This window comes from Pteropus alecto, unplaced genomic scaffold (assembly GCF_000325575.1).
Source record: "Pteropus alecto unplaced genomic scaffold, ASM32557v1 scaffold270, whole genome shotgun sequence".
NCBI lineage: Eukaryota > Metazoa > Chordata > Mammalia > Chiroptera > Pteropodidae > Pteropus > Pteropus alecto.
This window is the reverse complement of record NW_006430735.1, coordinates 5,703,105-5,724,091: the sequence shown is the minus strand read 5'-3', so window position 1 is coordinate 5,724,091 and position 20,987 is coordinate 5,703,105. Positions and strand designations below refer to the sequence as shown.

General features: G+C 32.3%; 1 protein-coding gene across 1 annotated transcript in view; it reads left to right on the top strand.

The window, feature by feature from the left end:
• ATG3 (autophagy related 3) overlaps positions 1-17,792 on the top strand; it is a 28,564-nt gene extending 10,772 nt beyond the window's left edge. The window contains exons 4-12 of the mRNA XM_006905460.1: positions 969-1,039; positions 2,424-2,531; positions 6,036-6,085; positions 8,430-8,511; positions 12,418-12,452; positions 12,689-12,844; positions 13,595-13,722; positions 15,838-15,906; positions 17,525-17,792. Coding sequence (XP_006905522.1) covers positions 969-1,039; positions 2,424-2,531; positions 6,036-6,085; positions 8,430-8,511; positions 12,418-12,452; positions 12,689-12,844; positions 13,595-13,722; positions 15,838-15,906; positions 17,525-17,606 — 781 coding nt within the window. The 3' untranslated portion in view covers positions 17,607-17,792. The remainder of the gene's footprint in view (positions 1-968; positions 1,040-2,423; positions 2,532-6,035; positions 6,086-8,429; positions 8,512-12,417; positions 12,453-12,688; positions 12,845-13,594; positions 13,723-15,837; positions 15,907-17,524) is intronic.
• Positions 17,793-20,987: the final 3,195 nt, after the last annotated feature.

Here is a 20,987-nt window from a genome sequence, read left to right as displayed (position 1 = left end):
TGTTCTAGTGGATTCTTTGAACTTTAGACTGAAGCTTGACAAGGCAGCAGAACTCCAGATTTATGCTCATGTGTTTGTGACAGACATATGCCACTCTAGCTCTGGCCAATTCCAGTAGTTGACCCACAGAACAGTCTTTGAGGAAATTCTTAGTAAGATATTCCAGAGTAGCTCTGAAAAATCAGAAATGTTATATAGGCGGCTCTGACCCACAGAGGGAGGAGTGTTTTAAGAACAGTAGCCCTGGAGTAACTTGGCTTGATCCTGGCTTTTCCACCTGGTTTTGTGACCATGGGCAATCTTCTTTAAGCTCTTGTTTACTTACCTATAAAATGGAGATATCAGTGGTACCCACTTCTTTATCATTAAATTATAAATAATTATTAAATAAAAATAATGCATGTTAGAGTTTTAAGTCCTATACTTAATATTTACTCAATAAAAGGGTTTTTTAAAAAATTATTTTCAACATCATCTTGTGATTTGAAGCATCTTTTATCTCTTAGTTCCCATTTTAATAGAGTGGTAGGAACAGGGATCTTACAACCACCTACTTTGTTATGTCATGCAGCTATTTTTTTTTGCCTCTTCTTGGTCTCAAGATGAGCATTACTTTAGGATTGAAAATCTGAATAAAGTTGTGCTTAGTAAGAACGGCATTTTCTTTTTGTTTAGAGGCAAGTATAATAGTTGTTTAATAGTTACTTTGTATTCTTTATTTTTTTGTATAATATTTAATCCAAATTCTCTTAGGTCTGTCTGCATCTTTTTGTACATTTCATTTATAATATTGCTATGTTCTTTGATGCCCTGACATACATCACTTAATGGCATCCTTCGCAAACCAATTTTAAAACAGTTTTGTCAAGGATGTGGATTATGTAGTTTTGATAATTTATATGTGGTATTATCTGTCTTTGCCTTTTAAAATATTTTTTGTATTTTGGTGCTTTTTACTCTTTTTAAAGGGCTACAGGAGAAGAATTGAAAGTGAAGGCATACTTACCAACAGGCAAACAATTTTTGGTCACCAAAAATGGTAAGAATTATGTTGCATATGTTAGTAGATTTTACACAAAGAGTTATATATAAATTAAAAAAAAAAAAAAAAAAAGCTTTAGCACTTACTGATGTTAATTTGTGCTTAAAGCTGTACTTAACAACTGCTCCTAGACAGAAATTTGGAAATTTAATGAGCTCTGGGTTTTCTGTTGCTAAGGTAGTTTTTTCCTTATTTGATTTTTATCTCCTTTCTTTCTGTTGTTTCTTTTTGCCAAAAAGGTCTAATTTTAAGATATTGAGGAAAAGAGCCCTAAGCATAGTTGGACTTCTTCTAATTGGATTTCTTTTAAGTTGACTTCATAATCATATCTTTTTAGCTACTTGATTTTGTTGTTCTTTAACCTTGAAGTTTTCATGGAAAATGAAATTGAGACTACATTTGACATCTAAAAGCTCAAAGCTAAAGATTTTATTATCTATAATGTCATTGAGAGATTGCCTGTAGGTACAGAAAAAATGGTTTTGAAACAAGTATCTTATTTATGAAGTTAATTTGAAAACATCACAAGGTTTTTATAGTCTCTTATCTAATCACATAATAATATGTTGATTTCTGTTCTAATTTACCTATTATAAGAAAGGGAAAATATGTACAAAACATCACTTTCTTTTTTCCTACAGCATATTTTTTAATTAGGATAAATTATTTTTTTCCTACTTATTTTTTAAAAAATCAGATTCATAGCAATTTGTCCCTACATCATGTTTTTACCTTATAATGTTTCACTTTTAGGCTTATATGAATAATAATACTGGTTGAGTGACACATTTGCTATGTGAAAAATTTGACACCAATATTGTAAACAGAGTAAAATTTAGCATTTAGTGTATTTTACACTGGTTTCTCCATTGTGAATAGCTGGAACTTAAATATAAATTATGAAATTCATATTGAAAGTTAACTTTAGCATTGCACACTTCAGGTCATCTCTACCACCTCTGAGAATGACAGGTGGTGCCTCTATGTTCTGAGAGTAAAACCATTAAAATAAAGTATTATTCATTAGCCTGAAGTTGAACAATGTCATCTGTGGCTTCAGGTTGCCGTTTTTACAGACCATCAGGGTGAAGAATTCATAGAACACTCCCTGTGGAGCTTTTCTACTTGTCTCTAACAGAGCTATTTAGAGAAAGATAAATATGGTCAAATAATTATGTGTCTCTGGGCTAAATATAACTCTTTAATTAATCATTTTCATTAGAAGTGAACTGTAATATTCACTTAATATTTTCACTTAACATTTATATATTTAATATAATATTCACTTATCATTTTATGGTATAAACTTTCTATTTTTTTTTCTAATGGATTTATAGGAAGCAGATTATGTGCTACTAATTGTATGTGTAATTTTTTGTAGTACCATGCTACAAGCGGTGCAAACAAATGGAATATTCAGATGAATTGGAAGCTATCATTGAAGAAGATGATGGTGATGGAGGATGGGTAGATACTTACCATAACACAGGTAAGAGGAGACTAGAATGACATATATTTGGTTTAAATTGTTTTAAACATTTTTACAATCTTTTATAACACATTGATTTTAAAAAATAAAAAGGAGTATACATAAGGCACAGTAGACTTTTACCGTAAAAGAAGCAGGATAACAAATTAGAAAAAAATTCTCTTTGAAGTATACTAGATTTGTATAATACTGCTACTTCCATAGCAATTTAAAAATATGTATATTATTTTCTTTATTTCCAATGAAAGAAAAAAAGCCAATTAGAAATACTGAGCATGCATCCCACTTTGCTTTGAATCCCTTATTTATAGGTCATTCCATTGAGTTTTAGGACAGGAACTGTACTCATATTCATTTTATTCAAAGACCTGGCATTTAAAAGTATTTAGTAATTATTTATTAAATGACTAATAAAGAATTTTAAAGACTGTTGGCTCCATAAAGGTAGAAATTCATTGTTGAATCCTCAATATTTATCATAGTATCTGACATAGAAGTTGTTCACATTTTTATTAAAGGATTTCATTAAATTTAAGCCTTTCATAAGTTTGTTTGCATAAGTTGTTTGGAACTCTGACTATGATTTTTTTATTCCAATCTTAAAAACCTATTGTGCCACTATATTTATATTGACAATGTAAATGCTTATTATTATATGCTGCTACCTACCATTTATAACCTAGTTTTAATCAAGAAAATATGTTCTGAATTTAAATGTAGGAATTTAAAAATAAGTTTTCTCCCTCTAAGCCATAGAAAGTAGAAGGTATAACAGAAGTAGTAATAGAGCAGGATTTCTCGACTTTAGCACTGTTAACCTTTTGGGCTGGGTAATTCTTTGTCATAGCATTTCCTGTACAATGCAGAATGTTTAGCAGTATCCTTGAGCTCTACCCACTAGATGCCAGTAGCATTCTTCCAATTGTGACAACCAGAAATGCCTCCAGGTATTGCCAGATATTCCATGAGGAACAAAATTGCTGCCCTTAATTGAGACTCGCTGCAATAGACAGAGGACTAAGTAATCTGCCCAGGAAAAAGTACCTTGTTATTTCAGTTTCTGCTCTACTCTGAATAAGAGACTCTGCCAGCTCTTTCTTTAAGGTGATAATAGACACAAATTTAAGACTTGGGCTACTTGATTTGAAGCTCACTTAATGAGTTGAGTGTTGTTATGTCAAGGCCTAAAGAAAATAGCAGATTGAACAACTTTTTAAACTAATTTCAAAAATTATCTTTCCCCCCACTGAATAGTGTTGTTAGATTTCTATTTTCAATCACTTCCAAAAGCATTCAGCAGCTCTTTAGTTTTCCCATGACTGGAAGTGTGGACCGCACATCTGTAAGAAATTGTCTGTTGACTGAGTAATACCGCTGGTTAGAGGACTATGTTTCTGATGTCAAGTTAATGAGTTACTCTGTTGTCTAGTTGTGTTTTATTCCATAATCACTATGCGAAATCCAAGTGCATATTTACAAAGGCATTCATTACAGAGACAAGTAGGTATCAGCATGATTGGATTGACAAAAATCTATTACAGAAGTTCAACAACTAAAATAAATGATTGTCTGCTGATAGTGGACAAGTAACATTTTCATTTATGGAAAACAACATAGTATTCAACTGCAGTTAATTAGATATACATAATAAATTCTAACTAATGTTTATGAGACATACCCTTAGCATTTTAGGTTTAAACTATATCCTGATTTGGTTAAAGCAGTGCTTCCATTGACTCACAAGGTCAGGTGCCTGGCTCTTTGTCACCTCAGTTCCTTTTGCTTCATCTCTTCTTCAGTTCCTTCAGGTTTCTTTGATTTCTTTTAGCCCTTATATTATTAGTCATAGTTCTCCAGGGAAGTATAATCAACAGAATGTGAATGTAGATAGAGATAATAGATTATAGTTATAGATATAGATATGGAGAGATTTAGTTTGAAGAATTGGTTTACATGTTTGTGGGAGTTTACCAGTCTGAAATTTATAGGGCAATCTGGCCAGCAGGCCAAAGACCCAGGTAAGGGTCAATTGCTGCAGCTTGAATCCAAAGGCAGTTCGGAGGCAGAATTCCTCCTTCCTGAGGACCTCAAATCTTTTTCTGTTAAGGCCTTCAACTATTGAACAAGGCCCACCCAAATTATAGAGGGTAATCTGCTTTTCTACTGATTTAAATGTTAACATCTAAAAAAATACCTGCACAGCTACATTTAGAGTGGTGTTTGACTAAACATCTGGACATAATAGCCTAGCCAAGTTGATGTAAAATTAACCATCACAGCCCATAAGGGTATTACCGTCATTAGAGTCATTTGAACTCCCCCCAACCCCAACTCAGTATGTCCTACTTTTAGAGACTCTGGATTGATGGGATACTACTACATTATATTTAGACAGATTGAAGAAGTTTATTTCCTTTGTTTTTAAGTACTGGATTCAGTGAATTGTTTTGTAAAGTGAATTCAGTATATTAAGATTTGGGTTTTACTGCTATGTAATAATCACACCTATTAAATAGTAACTTCTAGAAAAACTGCCAAGTAAAAACTTTATGCTAGAGCTGTGAATTGTGGCATTTTCCATTTGTAAAGTGAGTCATCCTTTGGTTTTGACATAAACAGATATATCAAGGTTAGAAGATTAATAAAGGAGCAAAGCATATTTTGTGTGTAGGGTATTTTCTTTAGTATTTCCATCCTTGAGCTATTTAAGAACACTGACATATATTTTGAATTAGAAATATTATTTTACTGACTGCAATGCTGCTATATGCTTAATGCCACCTTCACTGAGACAAGTAGGTTCTAAGGTAGTTGCTCAACCAAATGCAGTTGACAGAGAATTGAACCAAAAGTCAGAATGCGTGGATTTGAATCCAGTTTCTCACTTAGCTGGCTATGAGACTCAAGCAAGTTATATTATCTCTCTGGAGACTTTTTTCTTCATAGCGGAAAAAAATTGTTATCCTAACTACCTCACAAGATAGTGTTTGTAAGGATTAAATAAAATATAGAAACAGTAAAATAGAAAGCCCCATATAAATGTGATATGGTATTACTCCCTCTGGGTGTCCTAGATTTCTGAAGCAAATGGCATATTAGTATAACTAATAACCATTGAGACAATTTCGATGCAGGTTTTAAATGTGAATATGAGTCCCGTAGTCTTTTAATTAATCTTTTCATTTATGAGAATGAATATGTATTTTGATAGAAACACAAGGAAAGCAAATAAGAAAAGTAAATTAGCAATAGTAAATGAGGAATGATAGAGTAGGATAATTCATGGTAAAATATCAAATTGATATATATATATTTAATTTGAGAAATGTCTTTGGGATTATTTATTCCTGTTAGAGTTTATTTGTAAAGATGCTGCTAACATTGCCTCCTCTTTTCAGAGCAGTTGTGAGAATTTAGAGAATTTTAAGTATTTTTATGTTGCTGGAATCTAGAGGACGTTTACAACCTACTTTAAGTTATTCTTTTCTGAACAATTTTAAACAGGTATTGCAGGAATAACCGAAGCAGTTAAGGAGATTACACTGGAAAGCAAGGTACTGGTTAATTAGATACATTTCTGACTTCAGTGACCTAGTTATTTGCATGTGTGTGTGTGTGTGTGTGTGTGTGTGTATTTAAGATTATTCATATCATTCTTATTCACATTCAGATTATTATCAAGCAGTTTTAAATTTAGCTTTTATTTTCCTCTCATTTTTCTTTCTTAACATACTAAAATACTACTGTTTTCCAGTGCTTCTCTTTCTTTCCTTAATCTGTTATATGGTTAAGATAAACATTTTTTGAGATTATAACTGGTAAAAACTACTAATTTTTACTAGCTGGGAAGGCTTCTAGGCTAGTTTAAAATAAATGGCTTTTCATTTTTAAACATAAATACCAAATGTTCTGTAAGTGGATGTTTTTGAAGTGGTTTAGCTACTTGCTGATGGTAATGATATTTTGCATTTTAAACATTGTCTTAAGCAATTTACTCATTACCACTGTAGTATTTTAATTTACTGCTAGTTTGAGTTGGTTTTGTTTTTGTTTTTGTATTAGTTTTTGAAAATTTAAAGGTAAACTTTAGCATCATTCAAAATCATGACATTTTGAATCATGAATGGAAGCTAAATCAGTTAGGTTTTATTGTATGATTTGTTTCAGAGGGAAGGTAAAAATATATAATTGGGTGGAATTTTTCTGCTTGCAAATTTTAAGTTAGTTCAGACTATCAATATTGTATTAGCTTTTCATTTCTAAAGAGAATGATTCCAATTGTCTTTATATTTTTATATAATTGTTTGAAATGATATTTAAAAAGTACAAAATGCCTTTATCCTTCTTTCCTTTATTATTTCGTTAACAGTGAAGTCTCTTAGAGAATAGAATATTTAGACAGAATAATTGTGTTTCTTTATTCCTTAAGATACATTCAACTACAACAGTTAGTAATTTAAGATGTTCTTTGTGTGTTTTGGTCATTTTAATCTTTTAGAATTAGTAACTGGGACTTAACGGAAAAGAAAGTGTTATAAACTAGTTTTTTTTTGTCAGCGTACAATTTTACGCTTCCTAGAAATTCAATTTTGTGCTCACTAGGGTGTAGTTCATCAGTCTGAGAACTTATCCTTTTGAAATTCTACTTTGAGGAGAGTTTGAATGACTGAGGAGAACTTGGACAAATGGCTTTGCTTCTTTAGAAGATCTGTTTACTCAGCCATTAGTGTATATACTTCAGATTTCGAGAATGACAAACAGCAGAGTAGTTTGGATAACATTGTTTTGATAGGTTTATGGTATTCTCCAAAGAATTTTAAATAGATGCAATAGTGGTTAATATGGTATTTGGTATCTCACTTAACATTCTTATATCCTACTAAAGGATGAATACTTAGAATAATTTGCAACTAGAATATACTTTTCCTGTCATTTCCTATTTCTTATAACATAGAATTCTTGTCGTTTCCTATTTCGTATAACATATATTTCCAATAACATAGAATTTACATTATTTTTTATAATTCTGTGCTTAGAATGCTTTCCATCTAGACCCAAGTATCACCCTTGTTGTTGATTTCTACTGTATCTTGTATCAAGTATGAACATCCAACATGATTAAAATTTCCCTTAATAATCAGTTCATCAGATACTGGCTTATCTATTAATTACCCAGATACTGATGATCTTTCTATGGTTTCACATTTTTGGTATAATAATGACACATATGATCTAAATTTCTAGTGGTAAATAAAATCATCCCTAGTTAAACTTGTAAATTTGGCGAAACTAGATGTCCAGGCTTTTTACTTACTATATTGACTTCAGATTTATAGAATATTTTGTGAATTAGACTTGTCTTTGGTTAACATTCTTTCATTCTAGTGCTGAGTATAGTTAAGAAACTGAACTGAAGTCTTATAATAACTCTTAATTACTTAATTCAGCCAGGATATTGTTAACAAATTAGAATATGATAGTGTTTGATTTATAATAATAAATTTAACATAAAAGTGTACTGTAATTTATAAATGTATACCTTTTTTGTCTTTTAAATTATGTGTGCAAGTTAACATAACTTTGAACTGATTTTCTAATGAATTGGTTAACTAAAAATATTTTATTGAAAGTACAACTGGCAACTTTTTAAAAATGGTTAGCTTAGATGAGTCTTGGTGTTTCTGTGATGCTTTTCATATTTTTCAGTCACAGCACTTAAGACATCACTTAATGATTGCGTTCTGGGTTTATCATCTCACTGAAGTAGGAGTTTCTTGAGGATAAGAACTGTCTTATCACTATTATTTTTACAGTGGTTAAACTGTGCTGACATATGGGTGCTCAGTATTTGAATTAATGAACATACTTAAGTGACTTTAAATATAATTAATTTCAAAGGACAGTGTAAAACTCCAAGATTGCTCAGCCTTATGTGAGGAGGAGGAAGAGGAGGATGAAGGAGAAGCTGCAGATATGGAAGGTGTGTTCCAGATTTGCTTTAATTACACTGGAATATTGATTTTGGAATATTTATAATTAATGTGGATTAAGAATTCTATTCCATTGAGTTCTAAATTTTGACATTTAACAGCCTAGAGAGGATTTTGTTTAAATTTAATCCATGCAGAACTTATTTTGATATTGGATTCTTGTACTTTACCTAAAGCATAGTCTCGACAGCATTATTTCTACTGGAATAAAGCTTAGTCATAAATCTTTAATGCTGTGTACAGCTAGATTCTTAAACTAACTCTTAAATTCCTCCAGATCCATACAGTGTTTGCGTATGCATTTTGTATTTTTTTTCCTTTTTGATAACATCTCATTCTGAAAACTTTATGATAATTATTTTTAACAGGGCCTTTTGAATTATAGAGAATCCCCTCACTGTTCTCTGAGATTTTGAAATGCCTTTTTAAGATTGCCAGCTGAGAATCACTTTATTCATGACTCATTATTATAAGAGATTGAAACCCACTGTACTAACATAACAGGTCTATAAGTATATGGCTATTTGAAGCTTCATATTCTATTAGCATGATAATCTTTAATACACATGAAACTTTAGATATTTAAAAATAGAGGAAAAAATTGGTGTCACCAGGGCAACCTCTTTGTTAAATTCAGTCTGTATTATATACTTTCTCCTCTGCATCCATTCTGTTCCTTCCCTTGGTATTTATGACACTGTGTTTTCCTCCTTCCTCGACTGTTTCTTTTAAGTCTTCTGGCATCCTTTTACTTCAGCCCAGCTGTTAAATGTCACTGTTCATGAGATTTTATTTATTTCTACTCATCCTCTACACTCCCAGATAGATTTTTATTTACTCTTATGGCTTCTGTAATGGTATAACGTGGTCTGGCGTAGAAATTTATGCAACAGGAAAAATGGTATATAAAGTACATTAGATTCTCTGTGAGAGTTTAAATATTGATATACATATGTATATAGAGAGCAGTTGGAAAAAGGAAGAGAATATGAAAAAAATACAACGGGCAGACATTTTATAAGCTGTAAGTGGCTGAATTCCAAAAATATGTAGAATTTACAGTGAGATAGAGATATTTTATAACATGCAGAAGTAGAAGATGGTGGTGAGTAGAGCTGAAGCGCAATAATTGCAAGTGGTGTTTGTTGATGAGGTGACACCAATGACTAATCAAGAGTAACCTTGACTTTAAGGTGCTTTTCAGGTTTGTTTTCTAAATTACTTTTGAGTCCCCATGAAACCTGGCTATATATTTCTTTCTGAATTCTAGTCAGAGTCTTGTCTTTGTTCCCATTTGAGGAAATATAAATGAGTTACCAGAATTGCTCACAGCATCCTCATATACCATCTCTATGCTCATGACTTCAGTATCTAAACTGCCAACCCAGATCTCCTGAACTTCAGATCTACTCGTTTAGTTTCATTTACACCTCAATGTCTTATAATTGTCAGAAACACCTTCTTGCACAGATACTCTTTGCGGATACCCACTTTCCCTGAATGGCATACAGTTGTTAAAGTTGGGGTTGGAGGCAGAAAGAAACCTATGAGTAAAGCACTGTTTTTAGAGTATAAGCTGTTGGACTGCCTTAAATATCTGACAGCCTTTTAGTATGTTTGTTACATTTCCCTTGGATAGAGTTAAAGAATTGCTATATATGGAATTTTGCTTAAAATACAGTGTTGATGGTTTCTGATATAACAGTTAATTTTCATTCATTTAACAAATATTTATCAAGTAGTACAGTATGTATCAAACTGTTTTTGGTGCTGGAAATAAAGCAGTAAGCAAAAAAACAATGATAAGCAAAAGATATACTGTATTAGATGGTTCTAAGTGTTAGGGAGAAACAAAGGATGAGGGAATAGTGCGTCATGGAGTGGGATGAGTGTTGTAATTTTTAATAGGTTGGTCAAGAAAAATCTCATTGATACTGTCGCATTTGACAACATATATTCTTATGACTGAATAATATTCCATTGTATATATGTACACATGTTCTTTATCCAGTCATCTATCAAAAGGCATTTGGTTGTTTTCATGTCTTGGCCACCATGAATAGTGCTGCAGTGAACATCAGGGTGCATGTATCTTTATGAATAAATACTTTCAAATTTTGGGGGTAGATACCCCAAAGAGGGATATCTGGGTCATGTGATAATTCTAGTCTGAATTTTTTGAGGAACCTCCATACTGTTTTCCATAGTGGGTAGATCTTGAGTTTATCATGCTAAGCAAAATAAGTCAGACAGAAAAAGCTGAACACCATATAATTTCATATATGGGATATAAAACTGAAAGCAACAAATGAACAAGACAGATTCATGGATACGTACAATAGTTTAGTGGTTACTACAGGGAAAGGGGGGAAGCTCAGAGGTAGATAAGGTTAAAGGAGGTCAAATAGATGGTGACAGAGGGAAATTTAACTTTGGGTGATGAACACACAATGTAATATATGGATTACATATTACTAAATTGTACACTTGAAACCTATTTTATTAACTAGTATCACCCCAATAAATTTAATAAAAAAAGAAAAACTTTATCGAAAATATGCCTTTTGAGTAAAGCCTGGCAAGAAATGAGTGAACAAGCTATTTGGATTTCTGAAGAAGAGTACAAAGGCTCTGAGGTGGGAGCATGTGTGGCTTATATAAAATACTGGGTTTAAAGAGAAGTGAGGGGAGAGTAATAAGGCATGGAATCAAAGATATCCCAGGGCAGATCATGTAGGGCCCTGGCTTTAAAGTGAGATGGGAAGCCATTGGGGGGATTTTCTAAGTAGAGGAGTGCCTTTGAGATTTAACATTTTAACAGAATCACTGTGACTGAGTGTTGAAAATAGACTGAAGAATAGGACAACAGTTAGACTCTTTTGACCATCTAGGCAAGATATGACTTGTACTCGAGTGGTAACATTGGAAGGATGAGAAACAGTTCTGGACATATTTGAAGATGGGGCCAAAAGGATTTGCTGCTGGAATGGATGTGGCAGGAGAAAGACAGAATAGACAAGTGTGACTCCAAGGTTTTTGACCTGCACACACACAAAGAAGGTCTGGAAAGATGTCATTAACTGTGATGGGGAAAATCGTAGGACTGAATAGCTTTAGTGGGGAGTTGGGAGCTCAGTTTTAGACATGTGGTACTTGTGATGTCCCTTAGCCATAAGTAAACAATTAGGTATCCAGGCCTGCAGTCAGGGAATAAATTTGGGAGTCATCGGCATTTAAAGCCATTGAGACTGGTGAACTCATGAAAGATGTGTGGATAGAGATGAGAACAAAGTCCAAAAACTGAGCCCTTGGTTACTGTAGAGTTGTTGTTTTTGTTTTGTTTGTTTTTTTTAAATGGTTGAGATGATGATGAGAGACCAGCATAGGAAATAGTTAAAGCAAAGCTAGTGGGGTGGAAAGAAAGCCCAGAAAATATGGTATCTTAAAATCCGAAGACAGAAAGTGTTCCAAAGAGGAAGAAATAAATCGTTCCAGAAGCTTCCAAGAGATCTACTAAGGTGTAAACTGGGAATTTAGCACTGGATTCAGCAAAGTGAAAGTCACTGATGACTTTAATGAGCACGTTTCATATAATTATGTAAATAGCCTTATGTATGCAATGGAGTCACTGAGGACTCACAGTATTATTATGCCAGTTGGTATTATTAATAGACTTTAGCACAGACCAAGTCTTAAGCAAACTTTCTCTGGCTCTCTGCCAGATAAAGTGTCTACTGCTTTAGAAATGTGTACAGAATTAGCTCATATTTATTCAATATCTTCAGTTAGAAACAAAAGCAAAAACCCAGTTTTTCAATGATACTCTGAAGTAATATATAATTTAGTTTAGGAAATTTTTTTGAACTTGATTAATCTTTTGTTGCTTTTTATAACAGAATATGAAGAGAGTGGATTGTTGGAAACAGATGAGGTTTGTAAATTGAGTTTTCTTTAGTTAATTTTTAATGGATAAACTTGGGGTTTAGTGATTTTATTAATATCTTGATCTTTCAAGTAAGTTTTTATATGTGTACATCGATTATAGCATATAACATTTTGAGTTTAAAGTTACATCTGCTTTTAAAAAATACATAAGATGGGAATAATAGATTTTCTAAAATTTCATATTGATTTTAATGGTTGTAAATTTTTCTCCATTATTGCCAGGCTACCCTTGACACAAGGAAAATAGCAGAAGCTTGTAAAGCTAAAACCGATGCTGGAGGTGAAGATGCTATTTTGCAAACAAGAACTTATGACCTTTACATCACTTATGATAAATATTACCAGACACCACGACTATGGTTGTTTGGCTATGACGAGGTAAAAATAAAGAAAAATTTTAATTTAAATATTTTTAATTGTTGAGTTTAATTCCTTCATCATTAGGTTTATGGTTATATATTGTGGACTTTTAAATTTTAGAAATCATTTGTTTTACAAGTTTATGATTAATATTGCACTTGATACTTATTTTGAAGAAACTATAAATTAATATGACAACACTACTAAGAACAATCTGTTACATATTTATTGCTCAGTCTCCGAGCTCATTCCTTCAAAATGTGAGGAAAATTGAACCTGGTTTGTTGTATTAAATTTTGTTTGAGACTACTCCTGTTGGATATCTAGGCATTTACAGAATGATCATGTCACATGTGTGTTTTTTTTAAAAACAGAAAATCTTTTTTAACTGATTCACTTAATGGATAACTAAAATAAAGTTAACTTGTTTAACCTGTCATTCCAATGATTATAAATGATAAACAAGAAAATAAAACAAGTCTGAAAGATGAGTTACAAAGTTATAAAATGTTTGGATAGCCATGAACTTGCCTTTTTGTGGGATCTTCATTATATCGTGGTTGATGTCACATATAGCCTGATGGACAGACTCCCTCCTCCCTCCTTTCCTTGGTATAAACTTTCCCCCACGTAATCTAGTAATTCTAAATAGTCTAGAATTATGAATTGCAAGTGATGTGGGAGGTGGAGCTAAATTTATCGTAAACATTGACATTTAGGTCTATAAGTTTTTAAGCAGTAATTTCAAAGTATTTTTTATGGTTTCAGCAACGTCAGCCTTTAACAGTTGAGCACATGTATGAAGACATCAGTCAAGATCATGTGAAGAAAACAGTGACCATTGAAAATCACCCTCATCTCCCACCACCTCCTATGTGTTCGGTTCACCCGTGCAGGTGTGTGTGTGTGTGTGTGCATGTGTATGTGTACTTCATGGATTTATTACTTGGGGAGTCTAAGTGTAATGCCCTTAACAGAAAATTACTTAATAAGCAAGTAAAATTTGTCGTCTTTAAAAATGTTCTTGTACTTAGTTAAATACCTAAGAAAAAAAAGGGAAAAACTTTACAAATTTATTTTATATTTACTTCATTAAGAATATTTTTTATTCTTTTTATGTGTTTAATTATATAGATCTTTGTGATTTTACTCTTGTTTTTAGCTCTAATAATAGTTTGGAAGATCCTTTTTACATTGAAAAATACTCATTTAGACATTGTTTGCTTTATTGTGATGTATCTTTCTGTAAATGTGGAGTATAAAGTTAACCTTACGCATTTTTTTAGATGACCTATTTATCTCCTTTTATTGGTTAATGAAGGGAGATGTATGTGGAGTTTCTATTCTTTACTCTTCATTTAAGAAGTTTTCAGCCCTACAAAATCAAGCACATTTTATAATTTGAGATTTTCTTTGTATTAATGTGTGAGGGCCAAATAAGTGAAACTGAGTCTGTATACATGATTTGTTCAGAACTTTCCTTTTAAAAAAAGGTGTTACATGATTATTTCAGATTGTTATTTCTCATGGATAACTGTTAGAAAATCCATGAGAAACCCTCATAACAATATTTTTCAGATGAAAACCCTGGTGTACCCTTGATTAATGCAACATTCTAGTTTTCAAAAATTCTTTAATGTCCCCCCTCCTTTTTTTTACACTTCTTTATCCTCAAACTTTATCCCATAGAAAGCCTGGTTCATTTTTTCAGTTTATGTCAAGAACTGTTAATATTGTTGTGAAAAGTAATTCAGGGTGGTGAACACAAAATGCAATATACAGATGATGTATTATTGAATTGTACACTTGAAACCTATTTAATTTTATTAACCCATGTCACCCTAGTAAATTTTTAAAAAGAGTCATTAGTTTTAGTTTTGAATTATCTCATCTAAAAGGTTTCGTTTTTGAGAGTTACTTAGTTGGTCCCTCTTGGTTTGAGTTTTTAGGGTGGTGCTTATCAAACCGAGGCATGTCTCTTTCTGAAGAGTAAATTTTACTCCATTGGAAAGAGAGATAAGTAATTTAACTAAAAATTACTGTTAAACATTTTTAATAAAAGTATATTATGGAATACAATGTAAATATGCAACAACAACAAAAAAAGGCTGGGGCCTATAAAATGAGACTTCAAGGATTTGCAATGGGCCATGTCAAGGTATGCCTTCATCTCATCAGGGTTAATACATTTACTCTCTCATTTTCTAAGCTGACTGGCTGTTGTGAAAGTTATATTCATAAAAATTAAAGCAGTGTTTTTAAAGCCAGGGTATCATATGAAAGATCATTCATTACTTTTGTACATTACATTTTGCACATTCATTACTTTTTCTTAGTTTGTATGCCCAGACAATTACTTTGATATCACTCTTTTCTGTATAGCACAGGGGAGACAGCAGTTGACTATGAAAAGATTTGTGGACAAGACAGAAACTTCAGATAAATATTTTTCTTTATATAAAGCCAAAAACTTTTTGTAACAGAATCAGATAAATTGTACATTATGAATGAGGACAAGGAAAAAAATATATAAACTTCTTGACCAGTTAGCTTTTCATTAAGTGAATTTTGGCTTATTCTCAGGTAAATATTTAAATAATGAAAATCACATATTGTAAATATCTCCCGTTTTTGTCCAACTGTTACCATGTAGCTTTTGAATTTGCCTGGTCTGATTCTTTTTTGTTTCTCAGCAGATAGCTCTTGCTCTGCGTTTCTGCCCTGGCATGATTTCTCTTTCTCTGGCCAATTATAAGAAAGTTAACTAATGCCATTGCGTTCATTTATGACTAACCAGAGCTTTTTAAAATTACCCCCTCCTTCAGTAAAACTGTCTTCATGACTCAACAATCTGACTTGTCGGGGAGTAAGGAGGAGACTATTTTATAATGTAACTATTATATATTAACATTCATTCACTGATAATAAGGTAGATTTTTTCACAAAAACTTTCTTCTCCTGTTTTGATCTAATTGATCTATATTAATAAGATTTGTTTGTTTTGCTTTTAGGCATGCTGAGGTGATGAAGAAAATCATTGAGACTGTTGCGGAAGGAGGGGGAGAACTTGGTGTTCATATGTATCCTTACCTGCTTATGTGATTAATGGCAAATTGGCCCCTAAGATTTTTTTTTCCTTTTTGGGAAATTTAGTGTAACCTTAATGGCACAGTACCTATAACTTATTTTAGCCCCTCATATCTGGAAGTCTTAGTAGAAGTTTTTAATTTATTAGAAAATGTATTGTGATGATTCTGCCTTGTTTAGTTGATTAGCACATGTTACTGTGTGCACTGGTTAGCTCTGCCTTGTAACAGAGCCTGAAACAAGCTTGCTAAATGCTTTTGTTTGTGGAAAGGCATTGGCTAAGTGTACGAATATAAAATCATTGTTCTTGATGGAAAAGAAACTCAATGGATTATTTTATTGATAAAAGAAAAGATGAACAATCTACTAATTTAGAAGATAACACATGAGTACTTTTTCTCTCTATTTCCAATTGAACATGTTATCAAAAATATACTTTCCCCTCAGGTAAAAGTAAAGTTGAGTTGTGGCAGTCTGAAGTCTCTCTGAAGCTGAGAATTCAACTTAAATAGGTTAATTAAAAAGTAAAAGCACATAAAGTATATTTTAGATATTCTTAAAATATAGTTTCATTTTTTCCCCATTTTTCTCTTTCATTTTTTTTCTGCAAGAATTGCCCCCTTTTTGTATCTTACTATAATTGTCCCACTCAGTTTTTTGGGGTTAATGAGATGAATAAATTAAGTAAACTGCTGGATCCTGAAATACATGTACCCACAGCACAGATTCATCAGAAGTAGCTGAAGTCAATGATTTAAATGCCAAATAGTTTGAATCAGTTTGATGCTAGATTGATATTAGACTTGGTTCATGCTTCTCAGTGTTAGATGTAGATGGAGGGGTCATCACTGTCTTGGAACTACAGATAGCCTAAGTCTTGCAAATAAAATGTGTCTCAGAGGCACATTGGGCTGATTTGACATTGAGACAAAGCAGTTTTACTCCTGAAATCTTATTAGGCATAAGTTGAGCATTCATGTCTATGTTGGAGGCTAGGTAGCAACTTGGAAGACTCCATGTGTAATTCATAATTGAGTCATCTGTTCCCCCAATAAAAAGTAAGCTCTTAATATTTACAAGTGCAATGAACATAGAAAAAAAAAATCAGGATTTTATTGAAGACAGTCTAAGATAGTAGATTCAATGGCAAATACATATACACTAACCTAGAATCAGTCATTATGGGAGGTTTCCACTTAATTATTTTTTTTCTTTTGCTTCAGTGCTTTTATATTCTTCACCCTGTCTTGTTTTCGGATATATTCAAACAAATTTATAGGCAGTAAGAGGACCATTTTCTAGTCATTTAAACATGGACAACCTTGTCTTTATTTTTATATCAAAATAATTGGGCTTATATGAACCCATAACTCATCAAGAACTTTCACATTCAGTTATTAAATGGGAATTTTCATGTAGTCTTAAAGTATAAAGAGCCTCATATGGAAGAGACACAAACTTTTATGGGTGAATTTTTAAAATATACTTCATATAAGATTTGTCTTAAATATTTTTTTGAGAAATCATTGCTTAATAAAGTAGATAATTACAGTGTTAGCTTAAATCATAGAACTATTTATCAATCTATTTTCCTTAGCTAAAGACCTTTAGGTATCTTCTAATTTTCTTGAAATTTGTACAAGCTGTCATTCCAACAATAGAATATGACTACACAAGACACTTCACAATGTAACGAAGAGAGCGTAGAATCTATCCTAATTATTGGTTCTGATTTGTAAAGAATTAGTCCATAGATGTGACCATTGACCATATTCACTAATATGTACAATTTCTCTAAGGGACTTATATGTTTATGCATTAAATAAAAAAAAGTTCCACTACCAGCCTTATTTGTTTAATAAAAATGAGTGCAAAGAGACTGTTTTTCTTGCTTCTTATCAAAAGGTGAAAATAGTATTTTTTAAAATAACTCTTAAAGAAGTATCTCATACAGAATGGTGATAAAAGTATTTTTGGTTCACATTATGAGGAAAGTATTTAAACCTGTGATCGTGTGAGAAATAGGACTAGAAAATACTGCATGCTAGACTTCTCTTTTTCTTCTTCCTCTTTGTTCCTCCTCTATTATCCTGTCCCAAGACTTCTGTCTGCTCTTAGTTAATATCTATGAAGCACGTACTGTGTATGAGGAAATATGCTAAATGCTGTTGCTTGTTTCCTGATTGTTTTATTAAGTTGGTACCATTCAAATTATTTTTTATTCAGGATTCAGGGATTTCTATCATTATTGCTTTGTTCAATATTAGAATTTAAAGGGATCCTTTTGTTGTATCACATCAGTTTGTAGATCTGGATATAGGAGTTTGGACAGGCTAAGTGTCTACTCTGGGACACACATTGAGAACCAAGGAGCAGAACTCTGGCCCTTTGACCACTTTTATTACATTCTCTTTATGCTCTTATATTGCCTCTTGTCCCTGTTCTTTCCATTCTGCACATAATGGAGTAGCTAATCTTTCATTATTAGTGGCCTCTAAGGAACCTTAGTGGTTTATTTTATTTTATTTTTTTTCCCCATAATTCAAGAATACTCTCCTTACCTTTAATGCCTCTTTATTTTTCTCCCTTTTCCAATTGTAGTCTCATTTCTTTATTGCAAGGAAATGTCCATAATGAAGGTAATGACTTGGTAGAGTTGAGGTGGTGTTTGATGTAATATAATATGGAGATATAAACATGGGCATCATCTTTCAGTATACTTCAGATATCTTGCTTACTCATGTAGCTACTCTTATTTAAATGAATCTTCCAAACATTTTACTAAGATTCTATTTTTTAATACCTTTAATTGATATTCAATATTAGATAGCACATTGTTAATGTTTTTCTCCCAGTTAAGTCTTATTTATCAAAAGTACACATACCCTCATCTTTTTTTTAAAGTAAAAAAATTTTCTTCAATCACAGTTCACATTCAATGTTATATTTCAGCATAATAGGTGGACCTTTATATAACTTATAAAGTATCCTTTCTATAGGTCTTGTACCCACCTGACATCATATATAGTTATTACAATATCGACTATATTCACTAAGCTATACTTTACATCCCTGTGACTGTTTTGTAATTGCCAATTTGTATTTCTTAATTTCTTCACCTTTTTTACCCAGGCTTCCCCACCAAACTCCTCCCCATTTAGCAACCATCAGTTCTTTTTATAGTTTGTTTCTGTTTTGTTTGTTCATTTATTTTGTTTTTTAAATTCTACATGTAAGTGAAATCTTATGATATCTGTCTTCCCCTGTTTTACTTATTTCAGTTAGCATAATACCCTCTAGGCCCATTCATGTTGTTGCAAATGGTAAGATTTCTTTCTTTTTTATGGCTGAGTGATACTCCATTGCGTATATGTACCACATCTTTATCCATTCATCTTTGATTAGAGCATTTAATCTATTTACATTTAATGTAATTATTGATAGGTATGCATTTATTGCCATTTTATTGTTTTCTGATTGTTTTTGTAGTTCTCTATTCTTTATTTTCTTTATCTCTTGTATGTTGATGACTTTCTCTAGTGTTGTAGTTGGATTCTTTTCCCTTTATTTTTTTGGTTTATATTTACCATGTGCTTTACATATACCAAGCTGTGTTTATAGTAGTCTATTTTAAATTGATGATTGAATATGTTTGAACACATTCTAAAATTACTTCCATTTTTACTCACCCCTTTCCATGTTTGTTTTGTCATTATTATTTGTGTGTGTGTATGTACATCCTTTAATTTACTGTTGTAATTATCTATACAAGGGACACTGCTGGAGCACCTGGCTAAGGTGACCAGAGGGGACTGTGCCACTGGGCCTCCCAGGATGCCTCCTGCACAAAGGCAATTTGCCAGGATTGGGTTTAGGTAGCAGATCTACCTAATAGTACATAGAAACAAACAGAGAAGCAGCCAAAATGAGGAAACAGAAACATGTCTCAAATGAAAGGACAGGACAAAACTTTAGAAAATAACTAAACAAAATGGTGGCAAGCAGTCTACCAGACTCAGAGTTCAAAACACTGATGATAAGGATGCTCAATGAATTTAAGGGAAGAAGAGATAATCTCAGTAAGAACTTCAACAAAGAGATAGGAAATGTAAAAATTAACCAGAATGAAAAATACAATAACAAATGAAGAATGCATTAGATGGAATCATCAGCAGATTAGATGAAGCAGGGGGTCAAATCAATTTAGAAGATAAGGTAGCAGAAAACGCCCTATCAGAACAAGAAAAAACCCCCAAAAGGCTAGTTTAAGGGGCCTCTGGGACATTGAGTGTACCAACATTGGCATCATAGGGGTACCAGAAGAGAGCAAGGAATTGAAAACTTACTTGAAGAGATTATGACAGAAAACTTCCTTAACCTGGTGAAGGAAATAGACATACAACCCCAGGAAGCGCAGAGTCCCAAACAAGGTGAACCCAACGAGGCCCACACCAAGACATAATTAAAATGCCAAAGATTAAAGACAAAGTGAGAATCTTAAAAGCAACAAGAGAAAAGCAATTAGTTAACCTACAAGGGTGTTCCCAAAAGACTGGCAGCTGATTTCTCAACAGAAATTTTGCAAGCCACAAGGGATTGACACGAAATACTCTAAAGTGATGAAAAGCAAAGACCTATAATCAAGATTACCCAGCAGGCTAGCATTTAGAATTAAAGGAGAGAGAAAGAGCTTTCCAGGCAAGAAAAAGCTGAAGGAGTTCATCACCAATATTACAAGAAATGTTAAAGAGACTTCTTTAAGAAATAACAAAAATATGAATAAGAAAATACTGAAAGAAAAAATTCTTACAAAGGCAAACGTAAGAAAACCAGTGGATCCATCAACACTAAAGCTAGTACAAAGGTTAAAAGGCAAAAGTAGAAAGAGCATGTATAATTTTTTTAGTTAACAGTCATATTTTCCCAGTCACCACTAAGTGGCATAACTAATTTTTTAAATGAAAAGTTTATCTTTTTTCCAATTGAAATTTTTATATGGATTCCAAATACATGAAACAAAAGCGTATATGTTGATGGTAGAAAAGTGTTTTTGTGGGTTCAGATTTATAGCACT